Here is a 24,644-nt window from a genome sequence, read left to right as displayed (position 1 = left end):
CCCTTCCTGACCGCATATCCCGGGCACGGGAGCGGTGCCTTACAACCACTGCCTCCCGCCCGTACATCTTCGAGCCGGATAGTTCATCAGTGACCACCAGACCCTACAGTCGGTCTTTCATCCTTAAACCATTTCAGCATCGGGATGGATTGCCTTACAACCACTCCATATTTTCTCGATTGCTTTTAAACTCTTTGACCATTTACCATTATTGATATTCAACATTAACCAAACAATGACCTTATTTTGGTCTTCCAATACCTAATCAATTGGAAATTAATTTATTTCACTACCATTATTTATTGTTACGTAATGTAAATTACCATTCATAACTTTTAGCGAGCAATGTAGCAAAACTGACCAACTCGTGAATTAACATTTATACCGAGCGCGGTCTTAACATCATCATTATCATTATTCATTATCAAATGGTAGCAAACCAAGATGCTATCAATTTTACCATTATTTTATGTAGCGAACCAGTCTACATAAGTTATTACCATTACCATTACCATTTAAGATAGCAAACCAAGAAGCTATCGACTCTACCATTATCAAGTTATGCGGCGAACCAGACTGCATAATTTATTAACCATTACCATTTAAGTTAGCGACCAAGAAGCTAACGACTTTACCATTATCAAGTTATGCGGCGAACCAGACTGCATAATTATTACCATTACCATTTAAGTTAGCGACCAAGAAGCTAACAACTTTACCATTATCAAGTTATGTAGCGTACCAGTCTACATAACCTACGACCATTACCAAACCAGTAGCAATCAAGACGCTACAAACCAAGAAATAAGATCGACCAGGTAGCAACCAGAAGCTACAGATCTTAAAACGACCATTTTTACCAAGTTGTAGTAAGCAAGAGGCTACAACTAACCATTATTTTATTTATTTTACTGTGGCTTGTGCATTGCCACAAAATGTTCATTTTTCACATTACCATACTTTGCTACATTGCGAGCGCATTAATACCATTCAGCGATTCTCGCATAGTTTCACCTTTCTGCAACTAAGTATTTCGCAGTCCATTGACTTCATACTAAGTTAAACATTTATTACGTTTTCAAGTAAACATCTTAAATTCACCATTAGGCAGTGTTAACAATATTAGGCGAGGGAAATTATTATTATAACAAACATAATTACCAATACTGTTGTCCTTCACTACCATCCTAACACCTACTTTTCCTACCAACGACAACTACCATCATCAACGACAAGTACCATCATCTACCACCAAGTTGAGCAACTACCACCATCATGAGAACATCACCAATCTGACAGCAGCGGATCAGTTACCGGCCTCCCGGAAGTGGGTCTCACCGGTAACCGAGAAGTCGCAGATGCTGTTCAGCGCAACATAAGCCAAGAGGGCACCATTGAAGAGGACAACAGCCAGGAGACAAGCAGCCTGGATAACCGACCAACCACTGGGACATCAGCCTGGCCACACCAGCAGCCTGGCCACACCAGCGCCAGGCCCACCATCAGCCTGACCATACCAGCGTCAGGCTCCACACCAGCAGCCTGGCCACACCAGCGTCAGGCTCCACACCAGCAGCCTGGCCACACCAGCGCCAGGCCCACCATCAGCCTGACCATACCAGTCTGGCCACACCAGCGCCAGGCCTCCCATCAGCCTGACGATACCAGCCTGTCCACACCAGCGTCAGGCTCCACACCAGCAGCCTGGCCAAACCAGTGCCAGGCTCACCATCAGCCTGACCATACCAGCCTGGCCACACCAGCGCCAGGCCCACCATCAGTCTGACAACACCAGCCTGGCCACACCAGCGCCAGGCCCACCATCAGCCTGCACACACCAGCCTGGCCACACCAGCGCCAGGCCCACCATCAGCCTGAACACACCAGCCTGGCCACACCAGCGCCAGGCCCACCATCAGCCTGCACACACCAGCCTGGCCACACCAGCGCCAGGCCCACCATCAGCCTGCACACACCAGCCTGGCCACACCAGCGCCAGGCCCACCATCAGTCTGAACACACCAGCCTGGCCACACCAGCGCCAGGCCCACCATCAGCCTGAACACACCAGCCTGGCCATACCAGCGCCAGGCCCACCATCAGCCTAGGCAACACCAGTGCCAGGCCTCACCAGCGCCAGGCCCGCGAGCATCCTGGCATCACCATGAGCCAGGCCCGCGAGCTGCCTGGTCAGTCAACCAGCCAGGTGGACACCATGTGGACAGCCAACCAAAGGTCCACCACCTGGGTCATCAACTACTCATGGAGTCACCGGTCTACGGTCATCGGGCAGCAGGGCAGCCACGTGCAGCATTCTCCGCGCCTTCTTCTTCTGCGAGGTGCCAATATGTACGAGCACGATCGTACATCCTGCTGCACCGTCAGCATCGACCGCCGGGCGACCCATGAACCCTCAGCGTGCACCGTCGGCACTCTACACCGACGGCACACTAACTTATAGACGTAAATGTGTACATACAATAAACCATATATAAATAGCTTATCATAATACCAATAAAACAGATATCAACCGTCCGTCGTTGTGTCTCATTTCCCCCCGCTGCGGCCAAGACACCCTTAGCCGTCGCTATGATCAGTCCGGTGAGTCTGCCGGGCTGGCAGCGGGTCCCCGCCGCCTACCTGCCGTCCTAACGCTGCTGCCCTGGGCGACCTGGGCACAGCTTCCTTCCTATCATACCTTATTATGTCTAAGTATTTATTGTTAGGCAGGGCTAGGGCTCTAGGGACTTAGTGTCTTAGGGAATAGGGACTCTAGGCTCACTAGGGAGTTAGTTTCCTTCCTGACCGCATATCCCGGGCACGGGAGCGGTGCCTTACAACCACTGCCTCCCGCCCGTACAGGCCTCCCCCAAGGATTTCTACAACGAACGCTTTTTATTTCGCAAATACTTTACACCCAAGGTATGCGAAGCATTTCTGTGACAAACCAGAATGCCAAACTAGGGCAAGCCGGAAAAAGGTTACACAGATGATGTAGGTACAAAACATGCGAAATTTATTCGTAACATTGGCAATGAATTTTCGCGCGACATTTTCATAATGTTCGGGTCAGGTTGGAGCGAGGACTCGCACCCTATGATGGTAGACCACCGTCCCTTTAAGGGTTTAGAGAAATTTATAGCCCGAGATAGTCGTAAATTACCCCCGACGTGGAAGGTGTGTCATCGGGAATGTTTGGGATAAGCCCAAATTATGTAGATCCCCTTTAAAATGTTAGAATAATTTTTATTCTACTCATTAACCCCAATTTAATTTTATCTTCATTAGGATAGACTTTAGCGATTTATCGCTTAAATCTATGACATTTGATGTAAATGCTAAAATGCAAGTGATCAAAAATATCTTTGTTTATTTTATAAATGCAAATAAATAAATAGATTATGCGAGTAGTTTCAGGTTTCATAATATTCTTACTGTGTCACGTCTTCTGTGCCTTGTCAAATAAAAATATTTCATTTTATAAGTATTGATCGTTTGTAACTATGATTAATATTATGTTTAAATTAATTTGTTGACCGGTAGACGAGGTGTTGACAGTGTTTTATGGCTCTTTGTTCCTTGTCTTGAACATTCATAAAATCATTTGTGCTTAGTAAAAACAAGTTGCGAATACTTAGCTCTATACAGTTACTTACACCATTTTAATGGCGCTTAAATCGTGATATCTTAAGTGATTACATAGAGACGGCTCAAACATAGTCTTCTTTGAATATGTATACCTACTGCTATACTAATTTCGTAAAGAAGATAATTTGATTAATTCTCAAGAATTCCAAAATAGCTAAACCGCGATTTCTATCAATTAAAAGCTATTTCTATATTAAAACAGAATTTCAAACGTCACAGCTGCGCTCAGCGTGCTATTACGTAAAATGACATCGCGATTTGGCAATAATCGCTATGAAGATTAAGGAGACTCCTTTGGAATTAGATCGAGTTTGTTATTGGACATGGCGAGCGCGGAAGTCGCGTTTAGCTTACGTAATGGTAGGTGACGCTAATGACCCAGTGAGCTGAGATTGCTAGCTTCCTTAACGAGGTAGAGCAGTCATACAGCAGCAGTCATAATTTCAAAGTAAGGACGACACATCTTGCTAAACCGATTGGCATCTTAATTTTTGGTAAAATCTTTGTAATGTATGCCTTGTGATGTCTGTTTTATCCTTTATGTTATTACAGAAATGTCATTGCGAATAACATGAAAAAGGATGAGCATAATTAGGATATGGTTAAAACCTAGCCCGATTCCCAAAAATAGGGTTTCTGTTCGCATCTTTGTCCATGTAAGTAGAGTTCAACAAAAACAAAATCCCATCAAAAACAATACCTGTCAAAAAAACCAAGTCTCGCAACTCAGTTGTTCTACGGTAAAAAGTTGTGAGATCCATGTAATACCAAGTCCAGGCCAGGAAATCTTTAACGTTTTACATAAATTATTGACTTGGCCATCGCACTAAATAATTTAATTTACACGTGTTTTCATGCGATGGCCAAGTCAATATATTTATGTAAAACGTTAAAGATTTCCTGGCCTGGACTTGGTATTACATGGATCTCACAACTTTTTACCGTAGAACAACTGAGTTGCGAGACTTGTTTTTTTTGACAAGTATTGTTTTTGATGGGATCTCATTTCTTTTTGTATTTTGTAGACAGCAGTTATGTATCTAGAAAACTGGACCGAAATTGAAAAATTTTACTCGACTTGGCAGTTGCACTACCGTGCCCCCAAATATTTTAGTTTTTCCTTGATTCATACACCAAACACTACTTATATTCCAAAGGATGATGGGCATATTGGGCGTTAAACCAACAGAAACAAAAAGTATACTAAATTAAAGCTTAATACTAGTACTTCATTTCATAGTATGACAACAATCCTGAAATACGCGGGGATACGGAGATAGAGGTCGTTGAATATGCAAAGTTTCCATAGTTTTCACATCACATTAGGGTAATAAAAATAGTATTAGGTCAATTAGATTGCTTTTATCGATCATATTGAGAGTATCGTATCATATCTTACTATCGATTCTATCGATTTAGTAAGTATGTGTACCGAATAAATCATAATCGATTATTCGATTGAAATAATCGATTATATTTCTGAAAATAAGGAATTGAATTAACAACCAAATGATAGTAATGATGGTAATCAATAAAATCGATTAATCGAATTGTTAATCGATAAATCGTTATTTGGCAATATCGATTAATAATCGATCCGTGATCGATTATGCGACAACACTACAACTTAACTGGTAGAAATCCCATTGAAACATGACTGTGTTTGTTTATGTCATTTCTCTAAATGGTAGGTACCAAGCCTTAAAGATGAACGGTGGATTCACCACCCGGAGCAATGTGATCTTGGGGTTATCAGCGATGATAACGGTTTATACCTAGAACAACATGCGTTCTGCCATGAATACTCTATTCTGTTGCAATTGGTGAATAATAGACAATAAGCAATAACAAAATGTAATGCATGTATCTCCATTAATATACATATGACATTTTATTAGTACCTACAAAACGTTTTTGTCAGTTAGTTAGTTTAGTTTAGTCGGACATATGATAGGTATGACAAAAACGCCTAAAATTGACTAAACTGTACCTATCTCCATATTGTTTCGTCTCATTATAATGTCACTGCCATAGGTTGCGATCATACTGAAAACAAATTCAATTTTTAACTAACTTTACCTTCTTACTTAAAGGTAAAGTTACTTAAAAATTGCTTAATCTACTTCTACGTAACACAGCGGTGAGTAACAAACGGGGAAATACCAAATGACAATTTACCAGCAACAAAATTTGACGTTGTAAATGCACCTTATGAAGAAAATTCCACTGTTGATTTCGGTCAAGCTGATGATACTTTTGAAAACAATAATATTATCTGAAAACGCACTGAAAATAGTCCTTCTTATACCTCCATTGGCAGTAAACAGTCATCAGTCCCACACAAATCATTGCTAAACGCAACACAATGGCGGGAAGTGACGGTTCAGTTATAGTTGACTACGGCTCAGATGTAATTTATTGAATTATCCGCCAACTTAGTTCCGCTGATTTAGCGTTTTATACGATTTGGTATTTGGATATTTTCTTTATTTGTATTTAATATAAGTAGGTTAATGAAAAAAGTGATTGAATCGTATCCGCTTCATTAACAAAACCAACATGATTGGTAATATTACTAATATTATGAGTAATTTCGACTCTACATTACCTATATGAATATTACAGAATATCATCATGTAAATTCGTCTGCTTATTTATGTAACAAACAACCAAACAAAATTATATTACCTACCAATGTTACTATACAAAAAGATGCAATCGATAAAAATGTAATTACCTTGAAAGGTCATCTGTAACTGTAACTCCATTGGATCCGTTTCTGTTTGTACATTTCTGCGTAAACAAACAACCGTTTAAAAATAAACATGGCAACAAAAAGCGGTCGTATTGTGAGTCTGATACGCTTTGATAATGGCTCTCAATGGCAGATGATTGCACTACTGGTACCAGACAGCCGGTCTGGCCTGCCTTATCATTGTGCTCGTCACGCACGGCCCGGACGGAGGGTGCAAAGGAAGCGCTCCATTCAGCCTCTGATTGAAGGAAAACAGTCGACGGCGGGTCGCCGCGCGGTACACACGCCCCACTCTAACTCCGGCGTTAAAAAAAACACGCACGCGCGGGAAAATTTGACAATAATAGTTTTAAACAGATTAAAAATAAATTAGCTCCAAGCGATTAGATTAGACGTTTACTAGAAATTATTTATTGAATGGTATATCGTAGTTGCATATTTTGGTAGTTATTACCGTAGGCAAAGCCAAAACAAACGTTCCGTAATTGCGACAATAATATTTAGGGTTAAGAGAGAAATATTTACGCAAAATTTATAAATAGAGATTGAAATTATGGGTGAGCCAAAGAATATGGAGGTATGCGGGAGTGTGATGGACGGTGTGGCTGAAAAGGGGGGTGTTCTGGAGTCCCCGAGTAAGAAGACTCCTGTGGAGTACAAGGTGTATCCGTACCGATGGGCTGTGTTGTTCATCTTCGTGCTGTACTCGGCCTCGAACGCGATGCAATGGGTGCAGTACAGCATCATCCAGGACGCTGTAGCGGCTTACTACGGGGTCAGCAGCATCACCGTGTACTGGACTTCGATGATCTACATGGTCACGTACATTCCCCTGATCTTCCCCGCCAGCTGGCTGCTTGAGAAAACGGTAAGAACAACAACACCTACACCTACTTGTAGATTTGCACAGGTGCAGTACTGCAGTGTAAATTGTTTGGAATGAAACATTTTTTTTTTCATAATTGTAATAAAATGTGGTCCATCTATGTAGTCAAAAATCAAATGTCAAATATCGAATTCAAGCAATGATTAATTGAACATTGAACAAACAATAAAAATATTTATCAATTTATTTGTAATGACTAAAAGCAACAATTTCACGTAACTACATGATTCACCAAAAGGTAAGCCTGTATTTTACAAGGGCCATAAATGAGATTATAAATATTTACCAATTGTTAAGCTACACATAAAATGCGACATCATTTCACGATTACTTATTGGAATAAAACACGTGAATCCAAAACAGCTGCCGCCTAGTTGTTCGCTTAACTAACTTTCAGAGGTCGCGGGTTCGATCTTCGCAAAACATTTGAGAATAAACACGATGATGATGATGATGGTAGAGACGATGGCCGTTGGGGCAGGAAAGTTCTTGAGTGGCGACCACGGGCTGGAAGACGTAGCGTGGGCAGGCCTCCTACTAGGTGGACCGACGATCTGGTAAAGGTCGCGGGAAGAGCCTGGATGCGGGCAGCGCAGGACCGTTCATTGTGGAAAACCTTGGGGGAGGCCTTTGTCCAGCAGTGGACGTCATTTGGCTGAAACGAACGAACGAACGAACGATGATGATGATGATCCATCCGACCGATTTCGGCCATGGCGACCACTCCGACTCCTAGCTGTCTCGGCGGCGCTGGTGTGCCCAAAGATGGCTTACGTAGCCGATCTTCGCGAACAAACATAGTAACATACTTAACTAAGTTTCTAGCATCCGTTGTTTGCATAGTATCTTTTACTTAAACACGTGTTATTCATTTTTGATAAATGAATGATAGAGCTAATCTTGTTAGTGAGTCAGTATTACTTTATCTTATCAATTATGGTCCGATTGAATCGCGTTACCTTTTTAATTACTCCACTTGCCGACAGCGTGAGAATTTCTTGGATTTGTTCTAATTAAAAGCGATAATTTGTTACCTAATCTGCCGTTCGAAATCATTGTCATACTATGATTTGTTATTACTTATTTGTTTTGCAACTTGAAATGTGAATGATTATAGTGATGATCGCGTACTAGGGACTTCACCTTAGAATAATTACCTTTCTATGTTTACAAATAAGTATCCTTTGTTGTCTTTTAAAATCCTTATGTACACAAATATTACGTTTAAAATTTTCTTTATCACAATCATAAATAATAAGATACTAATAGATAAATTATATTTTTTGTAATCACAAATGAAAGGTATCTTGGAAGACACTTGGAACACTTAAAAGGCATAAAGAAATGAAAACATAATTATAAAGACACGGCCAGCTAAATAAACTAAACTGCTTTGGTTTACGATGTTATTCTCATGTTACGTCAATTGTAGTGAATTTAATAAAAAAGTACGCCATGTATAGAAATGAACCACTTCCTTACACTAGTAAAATTTCCATGGACTCTTCAGAAATTTCCGTACATCTTTAACCCAAATTAATGAAACAATACCTTTGTTGGCATAATCGTGCTGTTACTCAAAGCTGAAAAAACTCCTTGATTGATGTAGGTACGTGAGACCGAGGATAGTTGTAACAGAAGAGAGTTGTGACATTGTCGATTCTTTGGAACTTATTACCACCAGCAACCTCGTAGCAGTGCGTGTTTTTAGTTCCAAGTCTCGAGCTAACAATTTCCAATAAGCTGCTGCTCTTTGCTGTCGTCTGATCGTTTGCCTCCTGTCACATAAAAAAAAAAGTTCCAAAAAATCAACAATGTCACAACATTCCTCTGTTTCAACTCTCCTCGGTCTCCCCTGCCTTAGTTATCATGTATCTGATTAATCCTTCTGACTTTCATATAATCGTAAAAAACCTTAAATCCCATCAAAAACAATACTTGTCAAAAAAACCAAGTCTCGCAACTCAGTTGTTCTACGGTAAAAAGTTGTGAGATCCATGTAATACCAAGTCCAGGCCAGGAAATCTTTAACGTTTTACATAAATTATTGACTTGGCCATCGCACTAAATAATTTAATTTACACGTGTTTTCATGCGATGGCCAAGTCAATATATTTATGTAAAACGTTAAAGATTTCCTGGCCTGGACTTGGTATTACATGGATCTCACAACTTTTTACCGTAGAACAACTGAGTTGCGAGACTTGGTTTTTTTGACAAGTATTGTTTTTGATGGGATCTCATTTCTTTTTGTATTTTGTAGACAGCAGTTATGTATCTAGAAAACTGGACCGAAATTGAAAAATTTTACTCGACTTGGCGGTTGCACTACCGTGCCCCCAAATCTCATTTCTTTTTGTATTTTGTAGACAGCAGTTATGTATCTAGAAAACTGGACCGAAATTGAAAAATTTTACTCGACTTGGCGGTTGCACTACCGTACCCCAAATATTTTAGTTTTTCCTTGATTCATACACCAAACACTACTTATATTCCAAATTTGAAGCTTCTAGGTCTGCTAGAAGTGCCTTAGAATTTTGATGATCGGTGAGTCAGTCAGTGAGTCAGTGAGTCAGTGAGTGACAAAATTAAGTAACTTTGACCCGTTATAATTCTTAAACTACTGGTTCAAATTGAATGAAATTTTAAATATACCGTGTCTTTACAATGCCTGCATAGCTAATGAAAATTCAGCCTTCTAGTTTTATCCACAACGAAGTTACAGGCGGTCGAAAATGGCCTGAATTGCTGATTCGAAATGGATTCCGTAATGAAGAGATCGTGTTCCCTAATAGATTGGTTTGGGGAAACCAAAGAAAAGGATATCGATTATTTTACCATCCATTTATTTCTTATTATTATTTACTATTTATTATTTACCTCCTATCACATAAAAAAAAAGATCTCTTGAAGAATACGTTAGCAGATTGAAACTGATAGTTTCTTTTGTCTTTATTTATGAGGAAACAAAAGAAATACAAGACTACAATCTTGTAGATTCAAAAACGCGATCTTCATTTGGCTCTAACCTTAAAAAGGGCTTCTGAACTTGTTTTCAGAAATTAATTACTCCACGGGTCATTAAAATATTAACAAATCGAATGAAATAATTCATTTACTTTATTACTAACTAGCTAACCCGGCGAACTTTGTTCCGCCTTAATCGCAATAAATAAGCAGACTTTTTTTTTAATTTCGAACGGGATAAAAAGTATCCTATGTCCTTCTCCTGGCTCTAAACTACATCCCTGACAATTTTCAGCTAAATCGGTTCAGCCGTTCTTGAGTTATAAGTGGAGTAACTAACACGACTTTCTTTTATATACAGGGTGTTAGGTAAATGGGTATATGAGCCGACACTAGCCCATGTTAACATGTTCATATAAATGGTATGGTGAAGTCAGAAAATTGATATCTTCATTTTAATTATTTTAATTTTCATACAAATCGGATTTTATAAAATTTATTTTGTATGAAAATTAAAAAAAATAAAATCATGATATCAAATTTCTGACTTCGCCATACCATTTATATGCCCATGTTAACATGGGCTAGTGTCGGCTCATATACCCATTTACCTAACACCCTGTATATAGATACTAGCTGACCCGGCGAACTTTGTTTCGCCTTAATGGCAATAAATAAGCAGACTTTTTTTTTAATTTCGAACGGGATAAAAAGTAACCTATGTCCTTCTCCTGGCTCTAAACTACCTCCCTGACAATTTTCAGCTAAATCGGTTCAGCCGTTCTTGAGTTATAAGTGGAGTAACTAACACGACTTTCTTTTATATAATAGATTATCTGTATCGGTGTTACTAGTAGCAAAGTAAATAAATGATTTCATTCGATTTGTTAGAAGGAAAAAATGTTACTTTGTTCAATCTGTTCGTCAAAGACGGTAATTAAAAAATGATAACCGCTTAACATTTGTGTTTTGGGAAAAACCGAATAAATAACTTACTATACTTGGACATTCCACATTGTCATCTAGTCCCAAACTAAAAAGATAAACATACTTAGCACGTACTTAATACATAACCAAATTATTATACGTTGAACACTAGGCATATACATATACTACACATTTACTATTGAATAAATTATCTGGGGGCACGGCAGTGCCCCCACCAAGTCGAGCACGGCCGTACCATCCTTTTCTCGAAGCAACTCAGGCCATTTTTGACCGCCTGTTACTTCGTTGTGGATAAAACTAGAAGACTGAATTTTCATTAGCTATGCAGGCATTGTAAAGACACGGTATATTTAAAATTTCATTCAATTTGAACCAGTAGTTTAAGAATTATAACGGGTCAAAGTTACTTAATTTTGTCACTCACTGACTCACTGACTGACTCACCGATCATCAAAACTCTAAGGCACTTCTAGCAGACCTAGAAGCTTCAAATTTGGAATATAAGTAGTGTTTGGTGTATGAATCAAGGAAAAACTTAAATATTTGGGGGCACGGTAGTGCAACCGCCAAGTCGAGTAAAATTTTTCAATTTCGGTCCAGTTTTCTAGATACATAACTGCTGTCTACAAAATACAAAAAGAAATGAGATCCCATCAAAAACAATACTTGTCAAAAAAACCAAGCCTCGCAACTCAGTTGTTCTACGGTAAAAAGTTGTGAGATCCATGTAATACCAAGTCCAGGCCAGGAAATCTTTAACGTTTTACACAAATATATTGACTTGGCCATCGCATGAAAACACGTGTAAATTACATTATTTAGTGCGATGGCCAAGTCAATAATTTATGTAAAACGTTAAAGATTTCCTGGCCTGGACTTGGTATTACATGGATCTCACAACTTTTTACCGTAGAACAACTGAGTTGCGAGGCTTGGTTTTTTTGACAAGTATTGTTTTTGATGGGATAAAATATACAGCTTAGTTTATTCACCATAGGCCATAGTGATCTAAGTGAATAAACTCGAGTTCAAAGTCAACAATGCAAGTTTGAAAAGATAAAGAGGTAGGTATGCGTTCATGCATGAAAAATCTATACAGTATTTAGACTGGTTAATGCCATTTTGACCAAATTTTGAATAAAAAGGAGGCAATTCGTTAAACTAAGACAATTATAAGGTTCGTTCGTTTCAACTGAATGATGTCCACTGCTGGACAAAGGCCTCTCCCAAGGATTTCCACAAAGACCGGTCCTGCGCCGCCCGCAAGATCATACACAATTAAAATAATGAAGAATTTAGTGTTTTTGGCAAGGTGGGCCCGCGTCCAGTGCTGCATAAGGGCGCTGGACCCATCCAGCCTCGTTAAATTCCTCTGTGGATATTTATCTTTTTTTTTCCAATAAAAAAATAGTGTCAAGGTTATCCTAACCTACATTTTGTATCCCATCTGGGAATAACACTTCCGGGTCGAGAGGGTCCATTTTTTAGCCGTTGACCACAGACGTTCCAAAGGCTGTTATTTAAGAGCCCGGAAGATTCGTTTTCCCAATCACTTTACTTTGAATGCGGAATAAATCTACATAATGGATTGAACGTGGATGCAAACAGGATTAATTGAACACCTACGAGTATCGCGTGGCTTATAGAGCGATGTGATTTATCATCAGTGCTATAAATAAAAGGTTTGTTTTTATATTTGCATAATAATACCTATCATATGATAATAAATATTTATGAAAACTTCTGCCATATGTTCTGCCCCTCCAGACAAAGTAACATTTGTGATAATTTAGATTTCAAAATTGCTTCACCGATCGAAGAAAGTTTATAAAAAACGCCGGAGCAATTTTTGAATCAAAACTGTCACAAACGTGTAATGTTCAGGGGACCACTCTTTAGTGGCTTTAAAGCTCTACAAACTTGCAGTTTTAACTGGGTAAAAATAATGTTGTCTCAAAAACAAAACTGTTGCTTATTCCATGAGCGTGAGCGTATTTTCTCGGAATTAAACAATAACTAATGACGCTGGATAGAAGAGATGTTAGCTGTCTCTTCGACAAATGAAATCAACAGCCCCCAGAGATAACCTCCTACATACAAACATATTGCACACTTATTAACAAAACATAGAAATAACTTTGTTTCTATAAAATGACTGTCTGTTTGTTTAGATGACTTTTGGTAGAGTTATGATTAAACCTCACAAAAGTTAATCGTTAGGTATATAATTATTCATGTATTTATCAAATACTGTTTTGGAATAGTTCAGATGGCGCGCGATGTTAACTTTTAGTGACATTTCTAAACCCATTCGGGCCAAAGCAAAGCCGCTAGCAAAAACAAGTTATTAGTAATTAATGCGACTGTTTACTGTAAACTTCGCTCGGCTCATTAATTATGAGTGGTTTATGAAACGCCTCAAAGGCAAGGTAATTAACTGAAACTTTTAATTAACGAGCGGAGGCAAATCACTGGCTCTCCCAAAATACCTACTTGATCATGTAGTTGACCTTTATTAGTTTGTTTCAAATGTAATAAATTGAAAATTTGTAAAATCGCATTAAAAAAACTACAATAAATGCCACAATGTTTATACTCTATGTGCTCAACATATAAAATAAATTGTGATTTAAATGTTTATGTTTTGAAAAAATAACATCATTTTAACGTAAAAAACTTTGATAAAATATGTCACGTATATTTACCTACTATGAGTTATTGATATGTATAAAAGGTCAAATAAAAAATGTATTACAGGACAATAGCAGCTGATATCTCTAGCTACTTACCAAAAAATATGAATGGACACAAATTTAATGTATTTTCAAATAAATTGACACGTAGAGGTTGTTAACTTTTTGTAGAAAACAAATTGAAAATATTAATGCGTGTAATAAAATAATAATCTAGTAAAAAGTACTTCATAAAAACATTCTAAATATAAGAAGCCTTTTAACTGTAACAAGTAGTACAGTTCTTGAGAAAACTAAACATTTTTTTAGCTCAAAACAAAACTTTTTTGAACAAGATTGTTGTCTTGTCTTTAAAAACTTTTATCATGAAAAGAATAAAAGGATCGAATCTAAAAGGAGTTATTTTTATGGAGAACTTTTGAAAGCGTATTGTTGAAATTTTGTAAACGATGACAGGATTGTTTTAAGTGTGAGCTAGCCAAGCTTAAAGACTGTTTGTTTACTGTTTACAACTTTCGTTCGAAAGTCCTCACACGTTACTTTACTCGTAGTTTTAAGTGACAAAGATCCCATTTTACATAGTATAAAAACAAAGTCGCTGCCGCTGTCTGTGTTTAATACAGTTTTAGCAATAGACTCTATATATGTGAAGGTTTGTGATATGTAAGTGTAATAATTGTACATGCTATAATATTATAGTAGAAAAAATCTAATAAAAATCGATGTGCCACACATTGCCGTATAAGTATAGGTACTAAAGACTTGATGGTCCAATAATCTTCGCCGTTAGTTGTAGGTATGTATTTAATCATTAAGGAAAACTACGAGACATGAGCTACTTAATCGCGGAAATTACCTTAGGTAAGGTAACATATTTAAGTTATTATATTTTAAGAGTACCATTCGTGTTGGAAACAGATTCTTGCATTATTATGTTGTTGCCAACCTAAGTTTCCAACACTATGAATGATACCAATATCTTAAAATTAACGCGTTTGCTCTCGAACCGTTATCAAATAGGTATTATTAACTAGTCCCAAGGGGTATATAGCTGGGTATTATGATTAGGTAAACGATGATAGCATCGGTATCTGTGTTTAATGACTCAGTACTGCCTAACGCGGGAAACATAAAATCTTAACCACTTTAATGACGTGTGTAGATTTTCCTTAATGTTGTGGTTGGGATTTAGATATTACGCGGTACGATTTGCTAATGAAAGGATCATCGCTGTGTTTAATCTTGAGATAAAAAATTGTCAAGTGTGAGTTGTAGCGCAGAGATAGTTCCGTAAACTCTCACTCACAGATCACAGAAACTAAAGGGTGATGTGATGTGATAAGGGGGCGGAGCCGGTGTCGCAGCAATATGCCCAAAAACAGAACACATTGCTCGTGACAGCAATAATGACAGCAGCGAAAGAGTTGCTTGCGTAGTACTAAAGATTATTCGAACGTTGAGAACCGATATCGCAGTGAATAATGAGCACATATTTTGATTACTTTGTGTGTGTGAATTTCTAATGCGACACTGAGTTTCGAACTCGGCGCATTAGTTGGCATCTCTCTATATCTCTATGCTCTCACTACATCTTGGGTTTACAAGTTTACTGAACATTCCTCCATAAATAAAGTTTGTTATTTATCTATTACTTGTGCTTTATAGTTAGACTCACGACAAGATATAAATTTAATGTTCCCAAAGACATGTAGCGTGCACAAACACGTCAGCGCCTTTACTCGGCTGAATAAAGAGCAATGACTACATTATACACTGTAAGGCTTTGTTAGATGTCGAGCAAGGCTAGGCGATAAACGACAGATTTACCTTATTCTGTTTCGCAAATTATAATCAGCCATTTAATGTTGGAATATTATTAAAGAATGGCGGATCTCTGTTGACTTTTACAATCGTATGTTTTTTAAGTAGAACAAGGCAGGTTTTGACCACAATCACGCCAGATGTAAGTGCGATGATATTTAGGATAATATTATTAAGACCATCTCTTTAATATTATACAAATACCTTTTTAATAATACAAAGCTAAAAAAAGTTGCCCTGAAACAAGTTTCACTCAGAGACATCAAATATTTAAAACAGTATCTTAGATAAAAAAACATTCATAAATCCCAAGTACTTATTCAAATTATTATGAATGCCCGAACCTTACTTACTTCACTAAAGTTTAAGAAGATAAAAAAAACATTCATAGAACTGTAATCCGGCCATTTTCAAGGCGAGAGTGAATAGGTACTTACAGGACCATGTACCATCCTAGACTGCATCCCACTTAACACTAGGTGCAATTGTGGTCTAATACCTGCCTTGTTATGCATTAAAAAAATCTTAATAAACTCCCAAATCTAACTTAAGACTAGGCACAGACCACCGATTTTTAGTTGGCCGATAGTTGTGCCCGATTTTAATTTGTATGAAGAATCGGCCAAAGCGAATCGGTGTAATCTGCGCACTTCCATACATGCCCATTTGCCCATACTGATCAACTGCCCGACTAAACTATCGGCCGACGAAAAATCGATGGTCTGCGCCTAGTCTAAAACCTCGCATTCGTCGGTGGATGTAGAGCTCAACCAACATCTGCAAGTAATGCGTCTCTGATGCTAATGTTCTCACCTACCCTACACATCGTGAATGTGCGTGCGACAGCCTGCGCCTCGAGGTGATAAATTGGTTCGCTTTAAAGCCATTAGGGAGATGTCTTCAGGAACTCACCGAGCTAAATTATAAACACACTAGCTTTCCGCCCGCGGCTTCGCCCGCGTGTAATTTTGTCTGTCACAGAAAAACTTTATCGCGCGCGTCCCTGTTTCAAAAACCGGGATAAAAACTATCCTATGTTCTTTCCCGGGACTCAAACTATCTCTATGCCAAATTTCATCAAAATCGGTTGCGAGGTTTAAGCGGGAAAGCGTAACAGACAGACAGACAGACAGACAGACAGACAGACAGACAGACAGACAGAGTTACTTTCGCATTTATAATATTAGTTGGGATGAAGTAACCACCTGTGCATCGATTAATTTTACACATCAGCCGCTTTTGCATCGCGCAGTCGGATAAAAAGCTAAACTTTTGGGGCCTAACGAATGACACCAAAATAACATTGGTATTGAACGTGAGTGATAGTTTTCCTTTACTGAAACTATTAGCTATTTCATTTTATTTCATACTTGTGATTTTATTCATGAACATTATTAAAATAACGATAACTTACTTTGGGAAGATGAGAAGATTTTGTATAACGACTTTATACTTAGCATTATTTATTATGCATTTTAACTTATCGCTACTTATTACTTCTTTGAAAACTGAAAATGAAAAGAATCCTCGCAAAATTTTATAGTGCAATAAATTATGAATTCTTATCTTACCCATGTTTTAGGCTTTTCCCTGCGTCGACTTTTTACGGCCTATAAAAGCAGGTTCTTAAGACTAAGACACACACAAAAAGTTGGTTTGGGAGTGGTTTACACCTATATTTCCTGAAGATAAAGCTATGTTTCTGATTTTTTGTAAAATATAAGGATTTAATAATGACGCGACAATCGAAAAACGCTTCTGTGAAAACTATATTTCAGTTATTTTTAAGTGATGCGTTTATGGCCCATACAGTAGGTACCCAGCCACCACTACCACAAGTAAAAATAGGGAAATCGTCCATAGATCACACATTTCATGTCCAAATTCATACATAACGTCCTACAATATGCAATATCGTTTACTTCTCTCGAAGGAGAACAATGTTCTGCCTGTAGCGAGAAGGCAATATTGCAGTACACTTTATGAGGGCCAATAAAACTGGGATGATAAAAAAATTCCCCGGCAAAGATAAGTGGGGAAAGGACTGGAAAAATTTAAATGCGTAACTGAGGAGTAGCAATCCCGTCAATCTTCTTCTTCTAAAAATATATTTATTAACTCAAAGGTGACTGACATAGTGATCTATCAACGCACAGCCCAAACCACTGGACGGATCGGGCTGAAATTTGGCATGCAGGTAGATGTTATGACGTAGGCATCCGCTAAGAAAGGATTTTACGAAACTCCACCCCTAAGGGGGTAAAACGGGATCCACGCGTACGAAAACTACGAAGTCGCGGGCGACCGCTAGTAATAATTATATGTTAGTGACCATGAAAGTTTAAAACAATATATTGCGTAACTGAGATTCTTTATTCATTGTTATTTTTACGTAATAATTACGAAACTTCTATTTAGTCAATGAACTTTATAACAGTGCTTATTTATATAAAAGTACAACTTACATATTTACATATCCTACTCATGTCGTAATTTCATGGTATTTTTGCACTATTAATTTTTTTTATGCGTGACAAGGCAGCTAATTGTACCTAACAAAGCAACTTTGTATTTTTTTAGTTTAAAAACTCATGTATAAAATCACAATAACATATTTCTGAAATTTATTCAGACTAGAATTTGAATACCATGAAGTTTACAACATAAAAAGACAATTATGAAAGTCTGTTTTGGTTTGGTTCTTTTTAGGCGATAGAGCAGTAAGTGCACTCGTCCACGCATGTGGTCTGTGCTTCTCTACAAATTCTAGCGAATATACGGCTGATAGCTGTGTGCTGTTTGAATACATGACACGCTCGTGCTAATCTGCTTTTATGTATTTGAACAGAATTTACCGGTAATCCTAGTTTAGTTGATATCTTTGTGATCTGTTTATTTAGAGCGTATTTTCGTTAGATTACACGATAACGGATTTCTGGTTTGTAAATACTTTCTCTTTCTCTCTCTCTCTCTCTTTCTAAATACTTTTAATGGGATAATGTAGCTTGGTTTTAATTGGGACGTGCTAAACCGCTTTTTAAGTCTCAAGTATTTGCAGAAAATAAATTACTTTGACTCATTCAGGCAATCGTGTGCTATGCTTTTTCATAAAATTATGATGATGTTTAGTTGAGTGAAGGATCGACTGTTAGAATATAATAGAGTTTTATGTAAGTACGAGTACGTGGTACGCAATTAGTCCGTCAGCCAGTTACATTACATTATTTTAACTCTTAATATTGGTAAACACTATTCAAACATGTATTAATTATTTAGCCTATAATATCATCCAGTATACAGCTCATCCTAAAACAAAGACAGGATTACAGCCAACATGAGCTCCATTCCCAGCTTTTGAATACATGACCTAGCGGGCTAATGCGCAGTGACACGACGGAATCGACTGTTAGAATATAATAGAGTTTTATGTAAGTACGAGTACGTGGTACGCAATTAGTCCGTCAGCCAGTTACATTACATTATTTTAACTCTTAATATTGGTAAACACTATTCAAACATGTATTAATTATTTAGCCTATAATATCATCCAGTATACAGCTCATCCTAAAACAAAGACAGGATTACAGCCAACATGAGCTCCATTCCCAGCTTTTGAATACATGACCTAGCGGGATAATGCGCAGTGACACGACGGAAACCCTTTTGTGGCGCATGAATGGTGTGATGACGTAGTCGCCCTTCATTAATATAGTCATTATTGGCTGTCTGGCCGGGTGGTTGTCGAAGCGGACTATTGGCTAGCATTTGTGAGTTCGATTCCCACTGAAGGCAAAAGTTTTCATCAAGCATTTTTATTAAAAAACTACCTGTGCCCGCAACTTTATAAGCGTGAAAATAGTTTGAATAATATTTCCCGTTATTGCAACATTTTTCTTTATTTCTCTGCCCCTATTGGCTGTAGGGTGATGTTATATTTTTATGTGTGTTTAGTCACTGTAGCGTAGGTAGGAGTAACTCTCGCAAGATAAGGGATGAATCAGATTTCGTTCCACATCACCACTCCGCTCAGCTTCGGTTCGCGAATCTAATTGGTTTTTCAAACACATATCTTCTCCGATTTGGTGGAAACAGTGCCTAAGATAAATTGGTGTGATAGTTTGATGTATTTTTTGTTTATTCCTATCAAACAATGTCATATACCTCACCCGAGTTAGTACTCTATTTTGCTCAGAGATTGGCTTTCGTGATATGGGAACCGAATGCCAAAATTTCAATGCAGGACACGTTCTATTGATTTAGGCACTCGGCGACAGCTAAACTGATTTATCTGATGAATGAGAGGGTTGAATAAAAACGTAAATACGGACAAGGCTATTATTGTATAGGGAGGGAAAATATTGTAGCCCAACAAAAATAAAACTTAATCATAATGAAAATGTAAATTTCATTGAAATGGTTTCGCAGTAGTTGTGAATAGATAAATTTAGTACGTATATTTGAAATTGGCTGTAGGATTGAACCGTACGTTTCAGGTATTTTAATGACAGATCTATTTTTACAAATTATTTATACAGCGCCTAACGCAAAGATAATTTTTATGGTTTATCTTATCCCAAGTGTGACAACATCATACGTTTTAACGTCAATAACATTCGTTAATGAAGAAATAACTTTCATTTCGTTCCTCTTGAAGCTGTCAAATTAGTCTCTTCAAAACATTATGAATTCTCAGTGAATGGCCTAATTTTTAATAAGTACTGTTAGTTAAGCTAAGTCACACCTTACTCTGACTCTCTCTGTGAATGTTATCTTCTGAAATGTGCCAGCGTCTCAATGAATGACCTAACTTTTGCCAGGCGTTGCTAGGCCGCACGTCACATTCATACAGCGGCTACAGGAAACACACTGTGTCGACGCGGGAGAAATGTAAAGGCTGAATCCGTCCGCGGTATTTATCCCGCGTTTGTGCCCGTGCTCAATACATCACGTGAGGGTAGCGTGGATTGAATTATGTAGGATATGCACTCGTCAATACTAGCGATTATGGGCCACACTTCTAGCTACCCATTTGCGGTCATGTCGTCTCGTTCTATCGCAAAGAATCGCCATTCGATGAGAGCGAGAGAAATAACAGAAATGGGTAGCTGGAACTGTGACCCACTGTACTCACTTATGTGGTACTTTATTAAAGTATACTATGTTATGTAAAGAAATTATTGGTTAGAGAGTAGAACACGAAAGTCTTGGATTCGATTCCCAGTTTGGACACGCAGAGGTAAAACATTTTCTTTGAAGAAGATATTTAGAGAAATCAAGTAGGTACAAATCATTTGATCTGGTCGCTACGTGCTTAGTTAGTTATAAATATTTGCCTTTATTCAATCCAAATCATCGATGTTGATGAAGTTTGATATTTTAACATTATCTAACTACAGAAACGTTAAAATGACGACTTGTATTCCATCGTAAAAACTGAACCAACGACAAACATCGGTTCAAAACAAAAAAAACTAATTAGTGTCACTGAATACATTGCACACATTACATGATTAATACTCGTACACCGAAATATGCAAATCAGTTGCACACAAACATTCAAAATCTTCCATTCTCGTTGTCTTGTGTATATGCGAGCCGCATCAAATGGCTGGAGCTATTCATAATTTTATTGAATTCATTGCACACATTACATGATTAAAAATACACCGAAATTTTCAAACCAAATGCAGCCCAATTACATTCCGGCCCAAGCGGATTATCACCAAATTCATAATTATGGCCTTTGTGCAGCAGTGGACGTCATACGGCTGAAACGAACATAAATGGACTATTTTTCAGCTGTCACACGGCATCATGGTAGCCTTGTGGATGCTTAAATGTACTTTTTATTTTTTGTCTAGAGAACAATAGTGTGTGGACTACACACCTCAATAACATTGAAGACACTTTAACGAAAAATGTAACAGTTGATTGTAATAAATAAATGCAGAATCTACATGTACAATTTATCCGTGGAGTTACGCTGCGGCGTGTGGACTTGTTTCAAACTTGCAATTGAATTTAACTCGGTCATGTTTCGTACATACGAGTAGTGTTAAATCGTGCATCTGCCTCATCTTTCTTCCTGTGTAAAGATCTTCTGAATATACATAATAATATATTATGTACCTATTATTATGGGCCGTTCAAAATTAAACATGTGCTAGCTACTACAGCGATCAATCTTTAAAAGCCTATTCTCAGAAATTACATCAGTTTTATGAATTTTATAATTTTCAATTATTTACAGCAAACCGAACGAAAGAGTTCATTAACCATAAGAATTGTACACCTGTATCCATTATTAGTCGTGTCAGCCAAATCTGCTGTTTGTTTATTGAAATAAATGTTGCTCTTTCTGGTATCCTCTTTCCAATTAATGTGTTTGTTTTGCTGTCATTAAAAACGAACTCGAAATATTCAAAACAAGATTTTATGATATTATTTTATTCCGATTCCCAGAGCGGATTACATCGCGGTTATATATAAATAGGAAATAGTTGGAACTGCCACCCACCGCGAGCAGGATTCGCACAATATTAAGCCGGATGCAGACGTGTGTAACATGACGTAACGTGTAATGTAATGGAAATAGCTTAAACGGCACTATGTGTAACGCTGGTGCCATCCACATGCAAGATTTGCGTTACATTAGGGCTCGTTCCTACGGCAAACCAGTTTTACGGGATCCAGTAATGCAGGTTCTATACCAAAACTGAACACATGTGAGTTTAAAAGTCGGCCGTTTGGTGTAGTGGTTCAGAACGGACTACTATGCCGAGAGGTCCCGGGTTCGATTCCCGGCCGGGCAGAAATTGAAATGATGAATTTTAATTTCTGTGACGGGTCTGGGTGTTGCTATGTATAATATGTACTTATGTATTTAAAAAAAAAAAAAGTATATAAGTAGTATATCCGTTAAGCTAGCACCCATAACACAAGCATATTAATTGCTTACTTTGGGGCTAGATGGCGCTGTGTGAGAAAAAAAAAAAAAAAAAAATTAGGCAGGATCTATCAAAACTGAACTTTCGTGTGAACACATGTGTCACTTTGACGGTTTGGTTTTTTGCGGGACACTGCAAACGGGATGTTCGTGTAAATCAACATCATCATCATTTTCAGCCATAGGGCGTCCACTGCTGAACATAGACATAGTTTAATGATTTCCACAATGGCCGGTTGGTGGCGGCCTGCATCCAGCGCCTTCCCGCTACCTTTATGAGGTCGTCGGTCCACCTTTCGTTTTCGTTTCGTTTTGTTCGTGTAAATGTTAATATTAAAATAATTTACACACTTACTGCTAAACGGGATCCTGCAAAAAACGGTAGATTACCAGATAGATTACATTACGCGTCCGTCTGTACGGGCCGTGTAGCGAGCGCGAACGACTTTGCCCAGAGCGTAGTTGTTACAGTTTGAATTTACTACGGCCATGTTTCACCGACTGTGATTAACGCCGCGTTAATGTTAATGGTTTGTGTAAATACCTACTTTAGTAGTAGCAAAACGCAGGTAACAAATTAGGACTTGCTTATAAGGAGGTACAAAAATTAAGACGTAACTTATAAAACGATTATGATCATATTGCTAATAATAATTTTTATATTGACAGGTAAGATTTAACAAGGTGATAATGTTCTTTGTGAGTTGCTATAAGATTTTAAGCAAAATAACGTTATACGTCAGATAACCAGCTAAAACAGGAATTAATAAAGAAACAGGTACTAAGAATCATAACTAACTTTTAAAATAAACCTTAATACCATATTTTACTAAAGATATAGGCACTAAGAATAATTTATCACTTTTAAAAATAAATACTAATGCCAAATTTCACGATTCACCGTAAACAGTATTTTCACGTCGCTACAAATCCTATCCCGAAATTAAAATTCACAAGCCGGAGTAAGCTACGAGCTACGTCGTAGCACTACGAACGTTATCCGGAGTTGGAATTGCTACGAGCTTCGTAGAAAGCTCTCGTAAGCTGCAGTTACAAGTTTTATTCCTTTGCAAGTTTTGTACTTATTGCATTTCAGATACCTTAGGAGAAGAACACTAAAATGAAACAGTTTTTTTGTATAAGCTATAGTATAGCATAGTGTATGCTGTTTTAAATTAATTCTATTGTAATATTTTTCTATCATGATTCAATGGGCCTGCTGTCCCGTAGCACAGGTTTCTCTTTTAAAACCTATTTCAGGCACCAGTTCCTCACAATTTAGGTTAGAAATCCTTGACCTAATTTTTATTGATTTTTGATTTTAAGCGAAAAACAATTGAAAATTATATAGAAAGTACTCAATATCATAACAAATGTAACAGATATGGGCGACGGTAATCACCTGCCATCAGGTGATCCGTCTGCTCGTTTGCCTCCTGTCACATAAAAAAAAAAAATTTTTTTTTCTATTCCAAGAAAAAAATTTAATTCGTGGAGACATTACAGAAACGGAAACACGCGATTTATCATTTCATTCAATTCAACAGTACTCTATGTAAGCTGGAAACCAAACGCACCGTGATTTGCTTTTTTATGTGTCCTATTTGGGAAACAAACTCAGGACCTCCCGAAAGTGTAATAAAAGCCCAACATGTTTATTTCCTTCATGCAAAATACGCAGGCTGCGTACAGGATGTAACGCAGCCGCCAGGAAATGAGGACGACGGCGTAAAGAGGAGCCATATTGCGTCGTTCCTCACATACTCTCGTGAGGCTTTGAATATTTGGAAGAATTGAAGTAAAGGACGCAAAATTCTCTAGAGTGTGAGTGAAGCATTAAAATATGCGGATTTTTTTATGTTTTATAGATACTCATTAGAATAATGATAAATATTAATGATTATATTATTATGGATGTTATGGGTTTCCAGAAACAACTTGTACTAATCAAAAATTGAATTAAAATTATTTATGAAAACG

The 24,644-nt window shown here is 37.7% G+C and overlaps 2 protein-coding genes across 3 annotated transcripts in view; one reads left to right on the top strand and one right to left on the bottom strand.

Annotated features, from left to right (window-relative positions):
• LOC135078003 (14 kDa phosphohistidine phosphatase-like) overlaps positions 1–24,644 on the bottom strand; it is a 516,815-nt gene that overhangs the window by 338,198 nt on the left and 153,973 nt on the right. The gene's annotated exons all lie outside the window — the stretch shown is intronic.
• LOC135076605 (uncharacterized MFS-type transporter C09D4.1) overlaps positions 1–24,644 on the top strand; it is a 66,894-nt gene that overhangs the window by 14,436 nt on the left and 27,814 nt on the right. Inside the window, exon 1 of one of the 2 annotated variants that reach the window (XM_063971122.1) lies at positions 6,618–7,271. The exons of the other annotated variant lie outside the window; for it this stretch is intronic. Within the exon in view, the coding sequence (XP_063827192.1) occupies positions 6,957–7,271 (315 nt within the window). The 5' untranslated portion in view covers positions 6,618–6,956. Of the gene's footprint in view, positions 1–6,617; positions 7,272–24,644 lie in introns of those variants that run through there. 2 annotated transcript variants of the gene reach the window in all.

This window comes from Ostrinia nubilalis, chromosome 1 (assembly GCF_963855985.1).
Source record: "Ostrinia nubilalis chromosome 1, ilOstNubi1.1, whole genome shotgun sequence".
Classification (NCBI taxonomy): Eukaryota; Metazoa; Arthropoda; class Insecta; order Lepidoptera; family Crambidae; genus Ostrinia; species Ostrinia nubilalis.
The sequence above is the reverse complement of the archived record's forward strand: the minus strand, read 5'-3'. Positions and strand labels throughout refer to the sequence as shown.